Source organism: Myotis nattereri (genome assembly GCF_964212035.1).
Source record: "Myotis nattereri genome assembly, chromosome: 11".
Lineage (NCBI taxonomy): Eukaryota > Metazoa > Chordata > Mammalia > Chiroptera > Vespertilionidae > Myotis > Myotis nattereri.
In genome coordinates, this window is record NC_138086.1 from 65,939,254 (window position 1) to 65,960,459 (window position 21,206).

The 21,206-nt window shown below is 39.9% G+C and overlaps 1 protein-coding gene across 1 annotated transcript in view; it reads right to left on the bottom strand.

Annotated features, from left to right (window-relative positions):
* Nucleotides 1-21,206, bottom strand: part of GNAI1 (G protein subunit alpha i1) — a 79,883-nt gene that overhangs the window by 26,793 nt on the left and 31,884 nt on the right. Inside the window, exons 2-3 of the mRNA XM_081102601.1 lie at nt 600-642; nt 361-502 (exon numbers count right to left, since the gene is read on the bottom strand). Of these exons, the coding sequence (XP_080958727.1) occupies nt 361-502; nt 600-642 (185 nt within the window). The remainder of the gene's footprint in view (nt 1-360; nt 503-599; nt 643-21,206) is intronic.

Consider the following 21,206-nt stretch of genomic DNA (forward strand, 5'->3'; position numbering starts at 1 on the left):
CAAATTTAGAAGAATGCCAGTGTAGGCAGTTTACTAAACTCAGCAGTAATGACTAAAATTTGTTATGGAGATAGGGAGGAACCCAATATCACATGATATATAGAAAACATGGCAGCAGTTATTAAATTGTCCAAATCTTCTGATGGATAAGGAGAATATTCTAGCTATAAAGGGGAGATTACACACTCCGTGTATTCTTATTTCATTCACTTCTAAAGCTTCTGACTTCACTCACCATCCTTTGATTCCTTTTATAAAATGGTACTGAGATACCTGATAAATCTGTTTTGTGGCATGGTATTGTGCCAGTTATTATTCTTTATACTCATCAGGCCTGCTCCGAAGAATTTAATAACTTACCGCCCGAGCTGAGTCACCGAAGTCTATCTTCAACCTCCCCATGGCTCTAATGATAGCAATAATTGACTGAATGGTGTTACTGTAGACCACTGCTTTGTACTGTTTACATTCTTCTTCCGAATAGCCAGCCTCATGGATGATTCTAATGAGACAAAGGGAAAAAGAAAACACTTACTTCCTTTGATGGAAGGGTACATTTTCACATAAAAATACAAATTTAATGTTTTAAATCTACTTACTTCATTTGCTTCACAATTGTACTTTTCCCAGATTCACCAGCACCTAAAAAAGGTAAAATTATATAGAATAAGTCATTTCTAACTTCATCAGATGTATATCCAACTTTGTTTTTCTTTCTCCTTCTGTCTCTTAAGGTGGAATTTTATTTTATATCAAAACTATCTTCGTTGTTTTCCAAACACATAGACAAGTTCCCAAAAATAAGTCCCATCTGTTTATTACTTCATAATACTTAAATAAATAAAACTCAACTGAAAAAAAAACCCTTTTATTGTTGTCCACATATATTCTTCAAAGAATTAAAAATTTTAATCTATAAATTAAAGCACTATAAATAAGTTTTATTCAAGATTTTCAGCTTCCCATTAAAACATGTTTTAACTGCCTGGCCAATAATCATAATTTAACCTTTGACTTTTGGGGTGTAGATGGCAGTGATGCCAAGAAGTCACATAAAAGTAATTTTAACATATTATACATTAAAATAGCCACGTCTCATGCAATGTATGTTCTACCACCATTGTTCTCACCAACATGATTTGCTGCACCAGGAGGCAATGGCTTATGCAAGGCAAAAAGGTCTTCCCCTGTTTTTCTATCTTCCTTGTCATCCAAGTGACAAGGGCTCCTTAGCCCATTCCAAACCTCTCCTTCACTCTCTACTAATGTAGGGTCTCCACACAATGTGAGTCCCTGCCAGTATGCCATTGTAATATAAAAATGTTACTAATGAGCCGAAACCGGTTTGGCTCAGTGGATAGAGCGTCAGCCTGCGGACTGAGAGGTCCCGGGTTCGATTCCGGTCAAGGGCATGTACCTGGGTTGCGGGCACATCCCCGGTGGGGGATGTGCAGGAGGCAGCTGATCGATGTTTCTCTCTCATCGATGTTTCTAACTCTCTCTGTCTCTCTCCCTTCCTCTCTGTGAAAAATCAATAAAATATATTTGAAAAAAAAAATGTTACTAATGAAATGGCCTTTATAAAGTAGTGCTCTCTTATCCTTCACACTTAACAGTAGCTACTATCTTTACATAAATTAGATCAATTATTTGTCAGGCTTATCCTGATTGGTAGATACTGAGAACATCTGTGTATAGAACATAAATAAGATATTACAATTCTATTGTTTAGCTCTGTGATTTTAAACTGGTGTGCCCCAGCACACTGGTAAGCTGCAAGAATTTTTAAAACATGCAATACCTTACTATTTAGTCAGGGACCCGGATCTCTTTCTCCTTAAATTGTCAAAAAAAAAAAAAAAGACAATAGCTAACACAACAACAGCTGTCCAGTATGAATGAATCAAAATTATACCCATTTTTTGTCAGATTGGCAAAAATATGTATTTTTTGTTGTGCCGCAGGATTTTAGAAATTAGTTTATGTACCATGAGATGAAAAGGGTTGAAAATTGCTGGTTTAGCTGCACATTGTCTTTGGCCACAGCTACATATCTTGAACATATTTATTGCCATTTGAGAGACAGGGCTCAGGATTTTCATTATCTGGGCTCTATTCCCATTTCTCCTAGCCATTCCTCCAGTGCTTTATGCTCCCAGCATGGCTGAATACAACTTATAGTCCCAAGACCACCTACTGCTGATCATGCCACACATCTTCAGTTTCCCTTAACAAAAGGTGATTTGCTCTACTTCCTCTTGCCACCCTGGTGATCCTCTATCAACCATCACACTTATCGCCATCAACCTTTCCTGACCCGCTCCCCAAGTGATTCCTGTTGCCTCTGACTTTGCACTTATTTCTATTTGAATTCTCAGCAGCTATCTTGTGTTAGACACACAATCGACCAGAAATGTAGTTGAATTTATTTAAGCTATTTATGACTGATACAATCAGATGGCACATTTCTGGGCTTCCTTCTCTTTACCCCTCTCCCCCTCCAGCTACACACACACACACACACACACACACACACACACACACACACTAAATTATCAGAGGAATTTGAGAACAGGCCATAGTTAAATGTCCTATTTGAAATTCTTTGGAGGAAATATTGCTTAAATTTTACTTGTGATTTGATATTCAAATTATTTTCCCAAGATATCAGTACATTGAGTAGAAAAGCAGGAGCTGAATAAAGAATGAGGGCATTCTTCATTTCCAGATAGCTTTGAACCTTTCTGGGAGTCTGCCAATAAAAATAATTCCAAGATAAACAACCCATTATTTATTAATTAACAACAGTGTACTTGGTTCTGTGAAAAAGCACAATTGTAAGCATATGGCTCACACATTTCTCTAATTCGAGAGGTCCACCCAAGTATCGCACCCAGGCAGTTCCCAGCAGGGCTATCTTCAAGAAGGACTTGTGGGTTCCTAGGGCACTGTAAACTGAGTCAGCAGGAGCCATGCTATAATGGAACCATCTAGATCCCAGTATCCATACACAAAGGGGATTCCATAGGCACAGTGAGCTTCACTGAACAACCAGCCACCCATTCTGTCAGTGAAACGCAACAATTCAAATGGCTAGAGAAGGGCTTACTACCTGAGATAGGCTAGTAGGGTCTGAGAGCCACTCAAGGAGAAACATCAGAAATAGTAAAGAGCATAATCATTACCAGTCAAACTACATATAACACAGGTAAAAATTTTTAAATCTTCATGAGAAAAAAAAAATTTCCTGGTGTTAGACATGATCTTAAATTCTAATTCGCTGCACATCTCTTAAAATAACTGGTGGCATGAGACACTCAGTTTACTTTGCAAGAGCATCTTCTAGTCAAAGGCTTGTGGCTCAAAAAAAATCCTGCTACCTGTTTAACATTAAAGTAGGGGGATGGCTTTCTTGTTAATTGAATTTCTACTTAATTTCTTGCTAATAGCAAGTACTCTTTGTGGAATACGTGTCCTACAGGCAGAAGTGCCAAAAAAAAAAATATCTTTCAAAGCTTAGCAATTTCTGTAACTAGATTTCAATTCTCACTTCTATGCAGAGCCCTAGTAGGAAAATTACAAATGCTGCACAGTTATGGTTCCAACATTCTAAATACTGGCATTCTTTCAACCTAGCATAGAGGGAGAGTTAGTTAAAGGTTGTTCTCAAGTCCACACACTCATGTTTGAGAAACTGGCAGAAAGCAATATGTAAAAACAAAAATAACCCCTCAAAGTTAGTGGAGGGGCAAGAAAGAAAAGGGTAAATTTTCCTAACAATACTCAGCTAGGCGGCTATTGCTTTTCACCTAAATCCAGGTGGGTTTAAAAGGTTGGGAGCACCCTTCTTTTAAGAAGAAACAAGGACTATATAACATGTATTGGTCAGGAAAGATCGAAGTGTGTGACCACTGCAGTCACTAGGTCAGGCTGGTCAAGGTAACCAGGTGGCCTGGAAAGTAACTGTCAACAAGGTGGTTGGTCACTGAACTGAGAGAGACTTTAGATGAGTAGGAAGGGAGACTGTAACTCCCAAGGAGCCAAGAATGCATGCAGTGTGGCTGGTCACGTTTGGCCAGTAACTATAAAGACACAGGTGAGATCACTAAGGTGGTCCCTCAGGCTTCTCTCTAAGGAGGAAGTGACTGATGGAAAACTGCACCTCTGAGAGCAAGTATTGAGCACAGCAGGTGCAGGAAGTGGAGCTCAGCATTGATGCTAAGGCACCACAGCGATGGTGAAGGACAAAGGAGCATCCCTCAGTAACAGAGACAGAACTCCTCTGCAGTTAGGGGGGCGTGAGGCAGCTATTAAAATGCTAATCTACTTTTTAAGAAATCCTACTTTTTGATGTAGAAGGAACAAATTAAAATTTTTACATTCAATTTAAACTAAATTGCAATTACATCCAAATTACAAATGCATCTGAAGTCACTTCTATTTATCACAGTGCTACTATAGGATTAATAAAATCAAGGTCCTAATATTTAAGATAGAAGCAAAGAAAGTGAGAGTAAGGGCAAATATAAATTAAAAACAAGAGGCTTAATTATCCCTATTTAAAGAAAAAGATTTCCCTCCCCTCCTTTTTCTTAGAGCATTTATTTTAGAAACATTATAAGTACTTTCTCCTCTTTCAAATGTATGTGTGGTGTGTGAGAATAAATATACACACACATATATGCCCATATATGTATGGGTACTTCTGGAAACTAAATAGGCCTTTCTTAAAATCAGATTTACGATCCAGAATGTCTTCCTCTAGGACCTGGGAGCCACTTCTTTGAAATGTAAACATTAAGAGAGGAGATGGTGCCCCACCTTCCCCTTTACGTGGGAAGGTAGGATCCTAATTTGGGTGGGTACCTCCTTCAAGCTGCAAAACTGTCATAAAGTTATGAAAAGTTTGTTTCTCCTCTAGATAAGGCCAATTATCTGACACAGATGGTCTCCCCAGTTAACAGGTCAAGTTAGGATGAACTATAAGGTGTGGCAAAAGGTGTTGTCCAGCCTCTTATTTAAGGACCTGTTCCCGTTTATTTGGAAAACATGTATGCAATCGGTTGCATCACCTTGGCTATATACGGGGATGAGATTCTTTTGTCCCGGCAATCTTTAGTGACTACCTGAGATGCACACCACACTCGGGGTCAATGCTTATTCAATGATGAAAGTGTTTTCTTTCTCTACTACTTTTGTGAAAAGAATTCTTGGGTTGGGAGATTTTGCTTCTAGTTCTAATTCCCTAACAGGGGTAAGAATCTAAATGATTAAATTTAAGTATGAAAAGCTCTGAACTTATAGTTAAATGAATATACAGGGTGGGGCAAAAACAGGTTTATAGTTGTGAGTAGGTGAAACACAGCTTATTCTTGTATTATTTATTATTGTATTTTCCATATAAGCAACTGTAAACCTACTTTTGCCCCATCCTCTATTAATTATTTACTAGTCAAAAATCATAGCAAAAGACATGAGAACAAATAAACTTGAGTTTTAGACAAAGTAATGTATGGTTCCTTAAGGAAGGAGAACATTCTCCGCCTGAAATTATTTTCATAAATTCATGTTACTATCATCGGGAGCAAAATTCCTCATGTTTATAAGATCTACATAAACTATACAACAAAACATTTTTCTAAATTTACATGTACATATTTTTAAGACATTTCTGACATTCTGGAATGTAACAATAAGCTGATGACTGTAAATATCAGAATCTGTATCGTCCAAATTCCCCACTCTCTCCAATCTTAATTTCTCATAAAATAGCTACCGCCTGAGTCATTTATGCCTGAGATAGGTATCATGCTATCAGACATAGCAAAAATAGATGCACACTCAAGGCTACTCTAGAAAGACAGGACAAAACAATGAACTGTGGGCCCTTTCCTGGCAGCCCAAAGAGACCACGCACATCAGCTAACTGAACTGAGAAATCAGTGTGTCTACAAGTCAAGTCTGCAGATTCACAAGGTGAGGGTGAGGAAGGATGAAGGACTGAATGCCACAAGCCTATTATTGGAGGTCTACAAGTTTTCTGCAAGAATTAATTCATTGTTTTAATTTGTATAATGATAAATAATTTATGAAATTCTGAGTCACTTAAATGAATCTATATGGCTGAACAGAGCCATATAATTTCTGGGTCTGAAACTGAACAGAGCCATACAATTTCAGGCTCTATATTTGAATTTGTATTTATAGGTGCCTAAGACACAAAGCACTAGATATTGTACCTTGCTTAGGGCCTCATCCATCCACCACTATATCTGGTTTGGGTGTCAATCACTAAACCCCTAACCACCAAGGAAGGGGCCATCTGTTTGTTTCTAGCTGGCCAATCAGAGTTTGTATGTCATAGAGACTAAAATTCTTCATGCTTATAGATGTTATATAAAGCAACATTTTTCATATTTATATATCTATAATAATAAAAGCATAATATGCAAATTGACCAAGTGACCGAACAACGGAACGACCTTCTGGACAACCATGCTATGACACACACTGGCGCCAGGCCAGCCAAGTTGGGTGCGATCCAATTGGTCAGGGGGCCCTGCCATTGCCCCATGATCGCCCCACAGAGGGAGGCCCAGGCCATCCTCTACAGGGTGATCGAGGGGAAGGGGGGGGGGCTCCTTGATCGATTGCTCCACAGAGGGAGTCCCAGGTCACCGGCCGGAGGGGCAATCGATCGGGGATGGGGAGGGCTCCGCAATTGTCCCAAAGAGGGAAGCCCAGGCCACCCGGCTGATGGCTCTGTGGCAGGTGTGTGGGGCCAACGAATGATCACCCCACAGAGGGTGGCACAGGCCAGCCAAGCGATCACACCCCACACCTGTCACCCACAGAGGGAGGCGACCAGTGGTGGGCTAGGGGGGGCAGCGCCGCACAGATTGCAAGCAGTGGCAGCGGCAGGATGGGGCCAGCTGCCGGCAGCCAGGGGAAGGAAAGCCCGATAGGCCCTGATCACCAGCCAGGCCTAGGTACCCTACCCCAAGGGTCCTGGATTGCAAGAGGGCACAAGCCGGGCTGAGGAACACCTCTCCACCTCCCGTGCATGAATTTTGTGTACCAGGCCTCTAGTATATGTATAAAACTTACAAAATAATCACTTTGGATACAGTGATTTCCCACCCTCACCCACCTCACCCAAAAAATAAGATCTAGGCACCAATCAGGTACCTTTCCTGGCCTTTTGTGTGAAAGGTATCGAGAAAAATCCCAGCACTAAAAGGATGATGTATAATGTAGGCTGTAGAAGCCATTTTCCATGATCACATCACAGAATACACCGTTTAAAGAAGGAGCCCAAACAGGGAAGCAGCACTGAGAATGAGAGGACCCTAGGATGAGAGCAGCCTGACCACACACCTGAACCTTTAGAGGAAGTCATACTTAGGGAAAGCATTACAGCTTACCACCCAGAATGGAACACTCTGGAGCGTTGGAGGGGGCACAAGCATACACCAGGACTGACTTGGGCAAAGCAGGAAATGTGTCTCACTCGTCATAACTGAAGACAATGTCACCCTGATTTCCAAGCTAGGAGAGCCAGTTATAAGTTTGCTTTCTGTGACACAGATCCAAAAAGTTTGGACTAACCTTGTGCCAAGTAATATTACTTTAATTATCTTGAGCTAATGAGGGAAAAACAAAAGTTAATGATGCATTTGAGCCAAGTGATGGTCAAATGATAATCACTGTAGGCTTTACAAAAGAAAGTTATAGACGTGTAGATCGAGAAAAAATGTGGAAAATTACTCATTACACTGTAAAAGAGATATGCTAAATCCAAAAAATCATATTGCAAATATAATTTATTGTAGTTAATGTATCACTATCATATTATATTAATTTTACTTTTAAATTGATATATTTATATATATATATATATATTTGTATATATTTACATATACATGGTGGGGCAAAAGTAGATTTACAGTTGTTTCTATGGAAAATAATACAATAATCAAGGAATACATTAATGAATAAGAATACAAGAATAAACTGTTTCCCATACTCACAAGTGTAAATCTACTTTTACCCCACCCTGTAAATTCATAAACTTGTTTTGTTTTATAGTTTACACAGATCCTATAAACATGAGGAATTTTTCTCCCAGTGACAGTTACATGCGTTTATGAAAATAATTGGAGCCACACAGGCAGAGAATGTTCTCCTTCACTAGGGAACCATATATTGCTTTGTCTAAGACTCGTTTATTCTCATGCCTTTTGTTCAGTTATTTATAATTTATGACCAAGTAAGTCATTAATTTATATGCAAACTTTTTCAACTTTTCCTATGTCAACTTACCATTTTCCCTGGGTCTCTCTCACACTTCTGAACATGTGTGGGCAGAGGCACTGCCTTTTGTTCCCATCATCTTTTCAAGGATGTTTCAATAGAGAACAAACAGTCCTGGAAGACAATGTCTCCCCTCGCTCTGGAGCACAGGGCAGGTCTGTTTACTGTCCAGTATATAAAGATAATGTGTCCTCTGGGACAAAGGTCAGGCGGGCTTACTGCACATTATGAAAAAATACATTGGGGATCCCTAAGTTCAGGGTTCCTCTACTGCAACATTACCCGCTGCTTATATAGCCATCACCTAGCTCTCTTTCTCTTGTCCTTCGGGAATTGGGCTTGGGAAATCACCATAATAAATGCTAATTTTCTAGCAACTGCAATTGTTGTAATAAAATCCCTTTTGTCTCTGAACCAGAAGTCTCTTGTCCTCTGTTAGCAACCATGAAACTGTTATAGGCTAACTTGTTAGCTTGTAAGTAGGGTAAAGCCTCAGACACTGAACATGCTGTTCTGCTCAATTTATACTTAATTCCCAAACTTCTGGTGACTAAGGGCACTTCCAGCCATTGTCTCTATACCTGTACCCAATCTTTTTGTTGTTGTTAATCCTCAAGCAAGGATATTTTTTCCATTGATTTTTAGAGAAGAGTGGAAAGGAGGGTGAAGGAGGAAAAGGTAGAGGACGAGAAGGAGGAAAAGAAGAGACAGGAAGAGAGAGAGAGAGAAAGAGAGAGAGAGAGAGAGAGAGAGAGAGAGAGAGAGAGAGAGAGAGAGAGAAACATTGATAAGAGAGAGACACATCAATTGGTTGTCCCCTGCATGTGCCCGACCGGGGGGCGGGAATCAAACCTGCAACCCAGGTACATACCCTTGTCCTGGAATCAAACCTGCAATCCTTCGGTCTACCAGTTGACACTGAGTCTAACCACTAAGTAAAACCACCAGTGCTGTACCCAATCTTTTTATTTCTTCCCACAAATGTCAACTCAAATAGGTTTGTCCAATAAATCCAAAGAAAAAGAACAGTGGTTCTCAAAGTATGATCTAAGGACCAACTGTATCAGCAACACTTAAGAAATGTACATTATCAGGCCCCACCCAGAATTCACTGAGTAAGAAACACTGGGAGTGGGCCCAGCAATCTGTGCTTTAACAATCCCTCCACTAGGGCGGGGGGGGGGGGGGGGAATGGACACATATGTAATACCCTTTGTATCACTTTAAGCAATAAAAAAACAAAAACAAAAACAAAAACAACCCCTCCAGGTGATTCTGATGCAAGCCAGAGAATGAGAACCACTGAGGTAGAGCTGGATTCTCATATCTACTTCCCCATTTAATATGGTGCAATATATTACTTTGGCTGAAGTATATAAAGAAAATCCATTTTCATATAATTATGCAGTTAGGATAAGAAGAACCATATCATTAGCATTTACAGATAACTGTGGATAGCCTACACCAAAATTTGAATAGGAGAGTTTAAAGTTTGGTTATAATGCATTTCTATGAAGTTTTCATACTTTGACATTTTAAAATCCATTGGTCTATTCTGTACTTGGAATGGATCTTGGACCCATGTAGATATGGAAATTAGTTTACTGAGTCATGCAGAATTGAATGTTAATGTAATTTCAATATACCAAAATAAACAAACAAAAAACACAAAAAAAACCCTGCCTTTTAATATTACCCATAATTTCACCAGGAAAGGCCTTAGGTCTTGGGAGATGTCAAGCTCACAGTGGTAGGGACAAGTTTTTTAAACTTTATTTATTCAATTTTTGTGTGCAAAAGCTCACATTTTATTATTGGCAACAAATACTGTTAGCTGTTTTCCTTGACATGACAGACTAACTCTGCCAAATTCACAAGTTCAACTAACCATAATGTATCTATCAGTCATTCTTTCAAGTAAATATGGTATTCCAGGAAAAGGGCAATCAGTTCAATTCATAACGCAATCACACATAGCTTTGTCTCAGATTAAGCAGCATACTTCAACATACAGAGGTACTTCAGATGTACTTCTCATTTGGTCACACGGAATATTAAAGAGTTGTGTACCTAATGATCCAGGTTTAATGAAAATAATGACTTTTAGAACTTCATCATTTTTTTTTTAAATCACAAGTGCATAGTAGCAAAGAATACCATGAGTACTAGAATAATTGGGTGCTACTGACTTGACCCAGTAGTACTTTGGTACCATTAGAGGTAATAACAGGATAGAAAAGCCAAACATCGTTCTATTATGAACATGGTCTCAGGGCCTCCAGGGTCTATGGGTCACACCCAGAACAACTGATGTCACATCTTCCTCACCCACTGGACTACAAGCTATGAGAGAAGAGAGCTCTTGATTTTTATCACCATGATTTCCCCAAAGCTTACTCCTGGCACCTAGCAGGAGAGCGAGCAATAAACATTTATTCACTGGCTGGAAGACAGAAAGGGAGGAAGGGAGGAACAGAGGGTCATGAAGAAAGTAAAAGAAAATGTAAGTGAATATTTATATGAACTGTTAGAAGACCATGAGAAATAAGAAAAAGTGTGGTGAAATCTTGTGACTGCCCATAAAACTGGTTCTCTCCTTCTATTGTAATACGAGCAGTGCCTGGGAACATGGTAACTAGTGACTATATTTCTTACCCTTCCTTGCTGCTAAGTGTAAGGCACATCACATTTCTCATCAAGCCGCGTGTGTGTAAAAAGGAAAAGCAGCCTTCGATTCTCTCTCTCCTGATCTTCGTATGAACTGGAAAACTGGTGTGTCTGAGGTCCTGTTCCAACAGCGCCCGGGGGCGGGGGACACAGAAGTCAGAATGCCCCCGCGAGGCACAGCACCCAGCACTATTTCGCCAGAGATGTGTTACATGGGAGAAATAAGAAGCTGTCTTCTTTAGGCCACGGTCAGGTTCGGTTTCTTTGACACAGAGCTTGGCTTTATGCTGACATTTTTAAATGTCGTCTAGGTTTAAATATACAAATATATAAATATATAGATATATAAAGAAAACAAACAAAAACCGCCAAAACCTACATATGTTTTTTAAAATCACCATAAATAAAGTGGAAAGGCAAACTACAGAAGAGGGAAAAATATTAGTAATTAATGAGTATCAAAGTGTAGATTTCCTTAACTCATCATGAATTAACATTAATTGACAAGAAAAATACCAGTATTCTAAACGGCAAGACACAAAGGTAATTTATAGCGAAAAGGTAAACATATGTAGTATTTTTAAACTGCGTATGTAAATACAGTTGTTGCTCTGTATCCACAGAGGATTGGTTCCAGGACCCCACCTTAGACACCAAAATCCAAGCCTCCTATATAAAATGCTCAAGCCTCCTGTATAAAATGGCACAGTACTTCCATCTGGCCTATATTTGCACACAGCTGCAGCAGACGGTGCCTACACATCCCTTCACTCACATGGATTCAGCACATTGCTCAGGGCATACATGGCAAATCCAAGTGTTGCTCTCTAGAACTTTCTGGAATTTTTTAAATTTTCAAATATATGATCCACAGTTGGCTGAATTCATGAATGTGAAACCTGCAGATATTAACGACTATATACATATATGAAAAAAAAGGAAATATGAAATATATTGGGGGAAAAAAGTGTTTATATGTGAGTAATGCCATTTTTTCACAAACAGTTCTGTAATTTCCAACTTTTTAAATTCTACATAAGTTTTATTCAAAATTATACAATTTAGTTAGAAACTTTTGGTCAGATCTCTCCCAGGATTAAAGTGAAATAAAATCATCTTCTTTACTCTTGTTTGCTTCAACACATGTTCCCATCTCATTACTCATGCACATAAATGTCATATTCTACTCACAGCTAATTTCTTTTACTTCCCAAAATCTCATGATCATTCTTGCCTAATTCCTTCTCCTTAGTTTCTCCCAAGTGAAGCCCGTTATCAACATGGGCACTAAAAAGGATCATGGCATGTTTAGGCAGGAGAGCTTGTGGGGTTCAGCTTTCCTAACCAAGGCACCTCCAGTTTTCAGTATAGAAAGTGATTTGGCAAACACTGGGTCTGCTACTTGGCCCAATATATAGCAAGTGGGACAACCACCAAAGCCATAAGCTTACAGAGACCTGGGCAGTAAGAGATTCCGAGATCTGCACTTAGAAGCAGCTCAAGCAGGCTAGCTCTAAGCAAGTCATGAGTTGTAGAACCACAGACATCAACTGTGATGCCAGGAGCACCCCAGTGAGAGCCATCACCTCCGGACCTGAGAAGGCAGGGCACATCAAATCTAAGGCTCCAGACCAGGGGTCCTCAAACTACGGCCCGCGGGCCACATTCAAATACAAATATTGTATTTGTTCCCGTTTTGTTTTTTTACTTCAAAATAAGATATGTGCAGTGTGCATAGGAATTTGTTCATAGTTGTTGTTTTTTTAAAACTATAGTCCGGCCCTCCAACGGTCTGAGGGACAGTGAACTGGCCTCCTGTTTAAAAAGTTTGAGGACCCCTGCTCTAGACTTGACTGTCATGGCTACAATGAGTTCAAGTAAGTCATTCTCCCCTCCCTTCTACTCTCCCCCTGTCTACTGCACCAATTAGGGAGGACAGCAGTAGGAAAGGATGGCAAATGAAACATATTTCTCTGAATACTACATAAATGGACTGTTTACATGGTGATGCTGGACGAAGGCTTTAGCAATATTTTTTTAATTTAGAACATTTTGTAATTTTCCCTACTCAGCAGGTAGGGGCTCAGGGGGAGGTAGGTTAATTTTAGGCTAAGCTAAAATAAAAATAGTGTGAATTAACTCGTAATCCTCACGGTTAATACATAAGCAATGGTTTATCAGCATATCTTGAAAGAGACATGGATATTATACTTTCCCTCTCAGGCATCCCAAATTTTACTTACTATTTCCATCGCCTGCTCTGAGGAATTATTAAACCAGACTTGGATGACTATGTGTTTCAGATGCGATGTCAGCTAATGTTACTCTCTCACCACTTTCAATATTTCCCTTCAGTAAGTAATCCAATGCACATACAGGAAATCTCACTTTAACATCAACAACTGGTTCTGGGACTTTAAATGAAAGGATGTCTAATGAAACCAATTTGGCCACTGGCTGATCGATATATACATAAACAAGCGTTAAGTTCCTCTGGCATCGCATCAATGTCATAACGAATGACTCTGAAGGGAACGACGCTATTCGAGGACCTGCTGCAGTACCACCTCCTTTGTCTACCTTCACCAATTCGTACTAAATCAATTCTGTGTGATGCCTTGCTTTTGGCGTGCACACACGTACCTTAAAGTTAGGATTCTGGTTCAGGCAACAGAAGTGATTTAAACAAGAGAGAATAAATGCCATCTCTCTCACACAGCAGTCCAAGTGTGAGCAGTTCAGGGCTCAGGGTCAGCGTGATAACAACAGACCCTTTTTCCAAGCCCCTTTCATCTTGTTGCTCTGCCATCTTCATGACAAGGCTTCCCACTCCGGTGTAGATATCTATTCATGATCCCACCTGTACGTGAACCTTGCCGTCAGTGGGAAAAGGAATAAGTCGGGTGGTGGAGGAATGTGCCGTCCCTTCAAGGGTACACCCCAAAAGTTGTAACCATCATTTCCACTCATATCCCCATGATGAGAATCTAGCCTCCTAGCCTCACTTGGCTACCAGTAAAGCTCAGAAATACAGTCACCAGCTGTGTGGCTACGTGTCCAGAAAATAGATGTCAAGAGACACTGGACACTGGGGTATAACCAGAAGTCTCTGCCTATTCTTTTCTTTCCCTTGCTGTCAATTCCACCTTTAAGTTTAAATTTTTTAAAATAAAATATTATGCCAGTCAACAGAGACAAAATAAGAGTTGGCTTTATGTTTTGTTATTTACTTATTTTCTTTCTTTCTTTTTCTTTCTCCCCAAAACTATGTTGGATGCCTTGGAGAAACTCAATAAAGCAATCTGCTAAAAAAAAAAAAAAAAAAAAAAGCTATGGAATTAGGTGTGAGACATTGTTTAGAGAGGGGGAAATTTTTAACATTTGGAAGAATCCTTCATTCATAATTCATTTATAGGTTTCTTTACATTTTCTCTTGAAAAAAAGAGAAACTGGAAACGAAGGGCCCATTGTGAACGTGCAAAAAAGGGCAACTATGAACTAGTGAATCAAACCAAAAAAATAAAAGGCCATAATCCTGTACCAAAAGAATGCTGAATAAAAGTATACTTATATATGACAGGCAAATTCTGATCCCATCAGTAGAGAGGAAACTTCCCCCTCCACATGAGCATCTTCAAAACATATTCAATCTCCCAATTTTTATACTCCTTCCAAAACTATTTTCCAAAATGCTTAAATGTGTCAACTCTTTATTGCAAACTTTTTAGCATGGCATTCCAAGGATTCTAGGATTTGGACCCAAATGCCTTTTATCTCAACCCTTTTACATACCTGCAACCACTCTCTAGGTCTAGCCACATAAGTCTTCAAAATTATCTATCAAACCCACACAGCCGGAATTCTAGCATTTTTGTGTCAACAATTATGTTAGGCAATCAGGTCAAAGTTAAGTGCGGCATGGGTCCTGATTCTGGGAAGCAGTAGCCAAAAATATGAGGAGACAGTCAAGGAAATGAACAATCACAGCATTTTTTTTTCTTGCATACAAAAAAAAAATATGTATGAAGTAGCCACTGTATGGAAAGCACAACACTACACATTGAGGATGAGTGAATGGGAGTAAGAGCTGTGCTTCCTGGTCTCATGAGGGGAGGAATAGGTGGCAGGAAACACTTCAGATTGGGCGGTAAGAAAGTAATGAATACATGCAACATCTGCTACTTAAAATAGCAACACCTGCTACTACTGTATCTTAAAAAATGTTCAAGAACTACAGCCCTGTTATACTTTCAATTGGTCCGCTAACTAACCTCTGAAATCCCTCTTGAATCACTCTTCTAGGAAGGACACCGATCAATGGGATTATGTCCAGAAAGGTGGCATCGAGGACTATTAACTACCATACTTCATTTGAAGAAAGGCTGAGGAAGGGAGGAATGTTAGTGAAAGAAAAGACCAAGAGGAAAAAGGATGCCTAATAAGTAGCTGAAGAGCCCTCACATGGGAAGAAAGGTTATCCTGTGTGACACTCAAGGTTGAATTAAGATCAATAACAATTACACAGAAGCAAATGTGGCTCAAGTAAGAGGAAAAATCGGTTAATAATACGATGCCAACATCTATAAAACATTATCATCTGTCAATAGGATGTTATTTCCCCAGTCCTCAATTGTAGCAGGCATATAGTTTCGCTAGATGTGATTTTACAACATATATTAGTTAAAAAGAAATGGGGCAAATCCCCATTTCCCAGAGTTAACAATATTTTACATACAATTAACATTTTGTTAAGATTAGGTCTCAGGTGTTCTGACAAATAATAAATGGCGGGGGGGGGGGGGTTGAGGAGGGGAGGGAAAAAGGAAGGGAGAAAGGAAATGGAGTAATTACAGAACTCTGGATTATGCTACTAAAAATCATTAACTTATTTGTACTATCCTGATGCATGCAGTTGTGTTAGACAATTATTAAAAAAAAAAAAAACAACTACATTGAATTCATACATTCTGCCCATAGGCAGTTTCTGCACAGGGTCAAAGTCCCATGGAGATCAATGCAAGACAGGCCTTCACTGTTTTTTTCATCAGCTCTGTTCATCAAAGAAGAGTGAGTCCAAAAATGATAAATAATGGGGCAGCTTTATCTAATACAGAAGTCCAAAGAGTTTATACCTAGAGGATAGGTGGTGTTATGAGACAGTAATATATTTCACCTATAGTGGGATTCTAGTACCAGCAAAATATTCCCTCAGAAGAAACTGATAGCATGTAGGTCTTTAGACTTACACAAGTTAAAAGCTCCTCAGCCATTTTAGACTTCATAAAAGAGCAAAGAGAGTGACTGCTGGGGCAGGTGCATGGAAAAAGCCATCCCAAGTGCCAGATACAGGACGTGGTATCTTCCTAACACTGTCATCTCTCCAGTCATGATTCTTGCTCCCTATTTTAAATCCAGGACTATTTTTCAAGAGAAAAAATGTTATTTTTAAATTCTGACAAATAGTGAAAATAAAAATTTTAAAAATCAGGCAAAGAACTATGACAAGAAGATAAAGAGAAAACTATTATTTAAAATATTTAAAATAGGTAAGATGAAACCAACAAACTACAGATAAGATAGAACAGCAAGAATAAAGAAACAAAAATAGAGCACAAGAACTGGCAATAGAGGAGATACACAACCTGTAAACATAAAAAAAAAATAGTAAATCTCACTATCTTTTAAAAAAAGTAATAAAATTGTTTCAGCCAAACCAGTATGGTAAATTGTAAGAATGGTGTGGGGGTGTGAGTGTACTGGCATACTGCTACTGAGAGTAGAACTGTTCCAGCCTCTCAGAGGGCAACAGAAAATATACTTCAAAAGCCTTGAAGAATACTTTAAATCCAAAAGCTATGATTTTTAAAGATATCTGTCCTGAAACATTTATGCATTTAACCATACAAAAACGAATTATGATATGGTCATATGAATATACTTTAAATGAACATTAAAACTGTGATGGCTCTGTATGAATTGACATAGAAAATGCACAGCATACATTATGTGAAAAAAAAAGCAGGCTAGAAAAGCGTATGGTCAGATTACGTATGAATATACACATATACAATCAACCAGTATCTGGAAGGATATACAACAAATTGTTACTATTCCGTGAAGTTTGGATTATGAGTGTTTTTAATTTTCAAATTATATATGTTTTTGGTAAATTATTTTTATAACTAGAGGCCCAATGCATGAAGATTCATGCAAGAATGGGCCTTCCTTCCCCTGGTTTCTGGCACCACCTTTGCTCCAGCCGGAGCCACCTTTCTGCCTTCGCTCTGGCTTGGAGCTGCCTTTCTGCCTTCTCATGCTGCCCAGAGGCCCCGAGCAGCTGGGGCAGTGCTAACGCCTGCGTCCTGCCTCTCCCCCCCCCCCAGTCCCCCCCCCCCAGTCCCCCCCCCGCACCTGTGTATGCAAATTAACCCACCATCTTTGTTGGGTTAATTTGCATGCTCACTCCTGATTGGCTGGTGGGCATCGTGAAGGTATAGTCAATTTGCATCTTTCTCTTGTATTTATTTTTATAATAATCAAATATTGTATAATAAAAATAATCTTATAATGGAAACCAAGTATATAAAATGTCAAGGGGGCAAGTGCAAAAAGAGATCAGCTATATGATGATTAAAAAATAAGAAAGATTTAAAAGAGGAAAAGGCTAAAATAATTGCAAAAAATCATTAAAAAAATAAAATGTACACATATTTAAGAATGCTGTAAAAGACAAATTAGAAAATAAATATTTTTAAAAGAAAATACTAGCAAATTAGATATCCACATGCAAAACAAAGACACTGGACTCTTTCCTTATACCATATATAGAAATTAACTCAAAATGCATCAAAGGCCTAAACATAAGGGATAAAGCTATGAAACCCCTAGAAGAAAACACAGGGCGGAAGCACTTAGCGGCAGGCTGCAGCCTAGCTGGAGGCTACGTGTCCTTGCTCCTAACCAGGGAACGAATTAACAGCTGAACTATAGTGCAATCAACTTGGAAAACCAAGTGAAGGGTATCTGATTGGAAATGTTATATCTGGGGAGCACTGGATTGGAAATATTATATCTGGGGAGCACTGAAGAAGCCAGTGCTGTGCTTCCTGAACTCAGGAAGGCTGGTGAGTGGAGCGGAGTAGAGGAAAGGGAGAACACCCCTGGACCGGGTAAGGCCACTTAGAGGCCTGAGGGATATCACAGTCCAAAGCTCTCCCCCTCTGGGAGTGTGGGTCCTCAACCCCACGCAGGGATCCCAAACCCAGAGCAGCAGAGACAGGAAGAAGAGCCCAGGTGGCATCGGGCAGAGAGAACCAGTGGGATTCTGTCTGCCTGGGAAGTTCATTTTGGTCTCCAACTGCTGGAGAGGCTGTGCTGCTGTGTTTGGGTCCAGCAGAGGAGTCTGCGGGCTGCACCCAGCAGTGACTTTGAGGGAACCTCTATTTTCTTGAAAGATACTGTGCAGAGCCCCAGTCAGCGACTAAACTGGTTGGCTTGAGGAAAGAGGAAAGGTTGCACCTACACTGAGAGCAGTGTTGGAACTCCTCTCCCACCTGTGGAGCCGCCTGGCCTGCCTCTTCCTGCAGGGTTGGCAGCATGGGGGAGGGGCGCAGGTCTGGGATTCCTGGCTCCCAATACAGAGTTCGGAGCTCCAGTGGAGCTGGGAATTTCGGCCCCCACTTTGCCGAGACCCCCTGCAAGGAGAGATCAGAGTCCTAAGCAGGGCTGACTTTCTACCCCTGATGCCATGCACAGCTGGCATTTTTAACTGAATCCCCAAGGAGGCCTCTGTTGGGGAAACAAGCAGGCGAGTGCTGAGCTCTGTGACTGCACTGTGGGAGGCTACTCTGAGCTTCCTGCGAATTTCACCAGGCAGCCCCAGGCAGGAGGAGTAGAGCCCCTTCCCCGCTCCTGAAGGCTGCAGGCACCCCACTCCCCTAACAAGAGTCCGTTTGGATCATTCTTGTAAAGTCCCAGATTACCCTGCTGGTTGCAGTTCTGTGGAGGATGATAAAGCAGCTCAGAGCGGGACATTCAAAGTGTGAGGCCCTCAGAGGCTATTGTCTGGGACTGGGAAGAAGTACTTAGCCACCTGCTGCAAACAACATCCTCAACTGGAGACTTTTGCTCTATCCTCCTGAGCCCAGGGCGACTGAACCTGCTCCAGCAGAGGAGACTGCGGGCTGTACCCAACCTGAACCTGCAGCAAGCCCCCAAAAGGGAAGACAAAGAAACAGGCCCCCAATGAAAGAACAGGAGGAATCTCCATAAAAAGAGCTAAATGAAATGGAGAAAGGCAATTTATCAGATAGAGTTCGAAGTAATGGTTATAAGGATGCTCAAGGAACTTAGAAGAGCAACAGCATGAAGAAGGTTATAGAAACCATGAAAAATAATCAGTCCGAAATGAAGAATGCTATAACTGAAGAACAGAATACACTGGAAGGAACAGCCCATAGGCCTGACAAAGCAAAGGATTGAATCAGTAAATTGGAAGACAAGATAGAAAAAAAAATCACTCAGAGCAGCAAAAAGAAAATAATAACTAAAAAGCAGGAGGACTGTTTAAGGGGACAACATAAATCATAACAACATTGGCATCATAGGGGTTCCAGAAAGAGAAGAAAGTGAGCAAGGGATAGAGAACCTGTTTCAAGAAATAATGACAGAAAACTTCCCTAGCCTGGTGAAGGAAAATGTCACATGAGTTCAGGAAGCACAGAAAGTTCCACACAAAGACACATCATAATTAAAATGGCCAAGATTAAAGACAAAGAGAGAATCTTAAAGGCAGCAAGAGAGAAATAGTCAGTTATCTGCAAGGGAGTTCCCATAAGGCTGTCAGATGATTTCTCAACAGAAAGACTTGATGCCAGAAAGGATTGGGATGAAGTATTCAAAGTACAGAAAAGCAAGAACCTGCATACAAAACTGCTCTATTGTGCAAGGGTTTCATGTCATAGCAAAGGCAAAATAAAGAGCTTCCCAGACAAAAGAAGACTAAAGGAGTTCATTACCATCAAACCAGCATTGCAAGAAATGCTAAAGGGATTGCTTTAAGAAGAAAAAGGGAGAGAGAGAGAGGAACATAAGCATAAAGAAAAAAGGCAATAAACAAGTACCTATCAATAATCATCTTAAATGTAAATGGATTAAATGATCCAATCAAAAGTCATAGACTAGCCCAGGGGTGGGCAAACTTTTTGGCTCGAGGGCCACAATGGGTTCTTAAACTGACCGGAGGGCCGGAACAAAAGCATGGATGGAGTGTTTGTGTGAACTAATATAAATTCAAAGTAAACATCATTACATAAAAGGGTACGGTCTTTTTTTTTTTTTTTTTAGTTTTATTCATTTCAAACGGGCTGGATCCGGCCCACGGGCTGTAGTTTGCGCACGGCTGGGCTAGCCAAATGGATAAGAAAATACGACCTATATATATGCTGTCTACCAGAGATGCACCTCAGAACAAAATATACACACAGGCTGAAAGTGAAGGAATGGAAAGAAAATCTTCTATGCAAATGGAAACTAAAAACAAGCTGGGATAGCAATACTTATATCTGACAAAAAAGACTTCAAAATAAAGGCCATAACAGACAAAGAAGGTCACTACAGAGGAATTGATCCAACAAGAGGACATATGCACCCAACATAGGAGCAACCAAATACATTTTAAAAACTTGTGGTGGACTTTAAGGGAGATATTGACAGCAATACAGTCACAGTAGGGGACTTTAACATCCCACTATCATCAATGGATAGATCTTCCAGACAAAAAAATCAACAAGGAAATAGCAACCTTAAATGACACACTAGACCAGATGGATTTAACTGGTATTTACAGAAGATTTCACCCCAAATCAGCAGAATATACATTCTTCTCAAGTGCACATGGAACATTCTCAAAGACAGACCACATGTTAGGATACAAAATAAGCCTTAACAAATTCAAGATGATTGAAATAATATCACACATCTTTTCAGATCACAATGACATGAGACTAAAAATCAAACATGACAAAAAAACTCAAAAATATTCAAGCACATGGAAGCTAAAAAGCATGTTATTAAACAATAAATTGGTTACCAAGGAAATCAAGGAAGAAATCAAAAGTTACCCAGAAACAAATGAAAATGAACACACAACCCAAAATCTATGGGACACAGGGGAAGCTATCCTGAGAGGGAAGTTCATAATAGCATTACAGACCTACCTCAAGAAG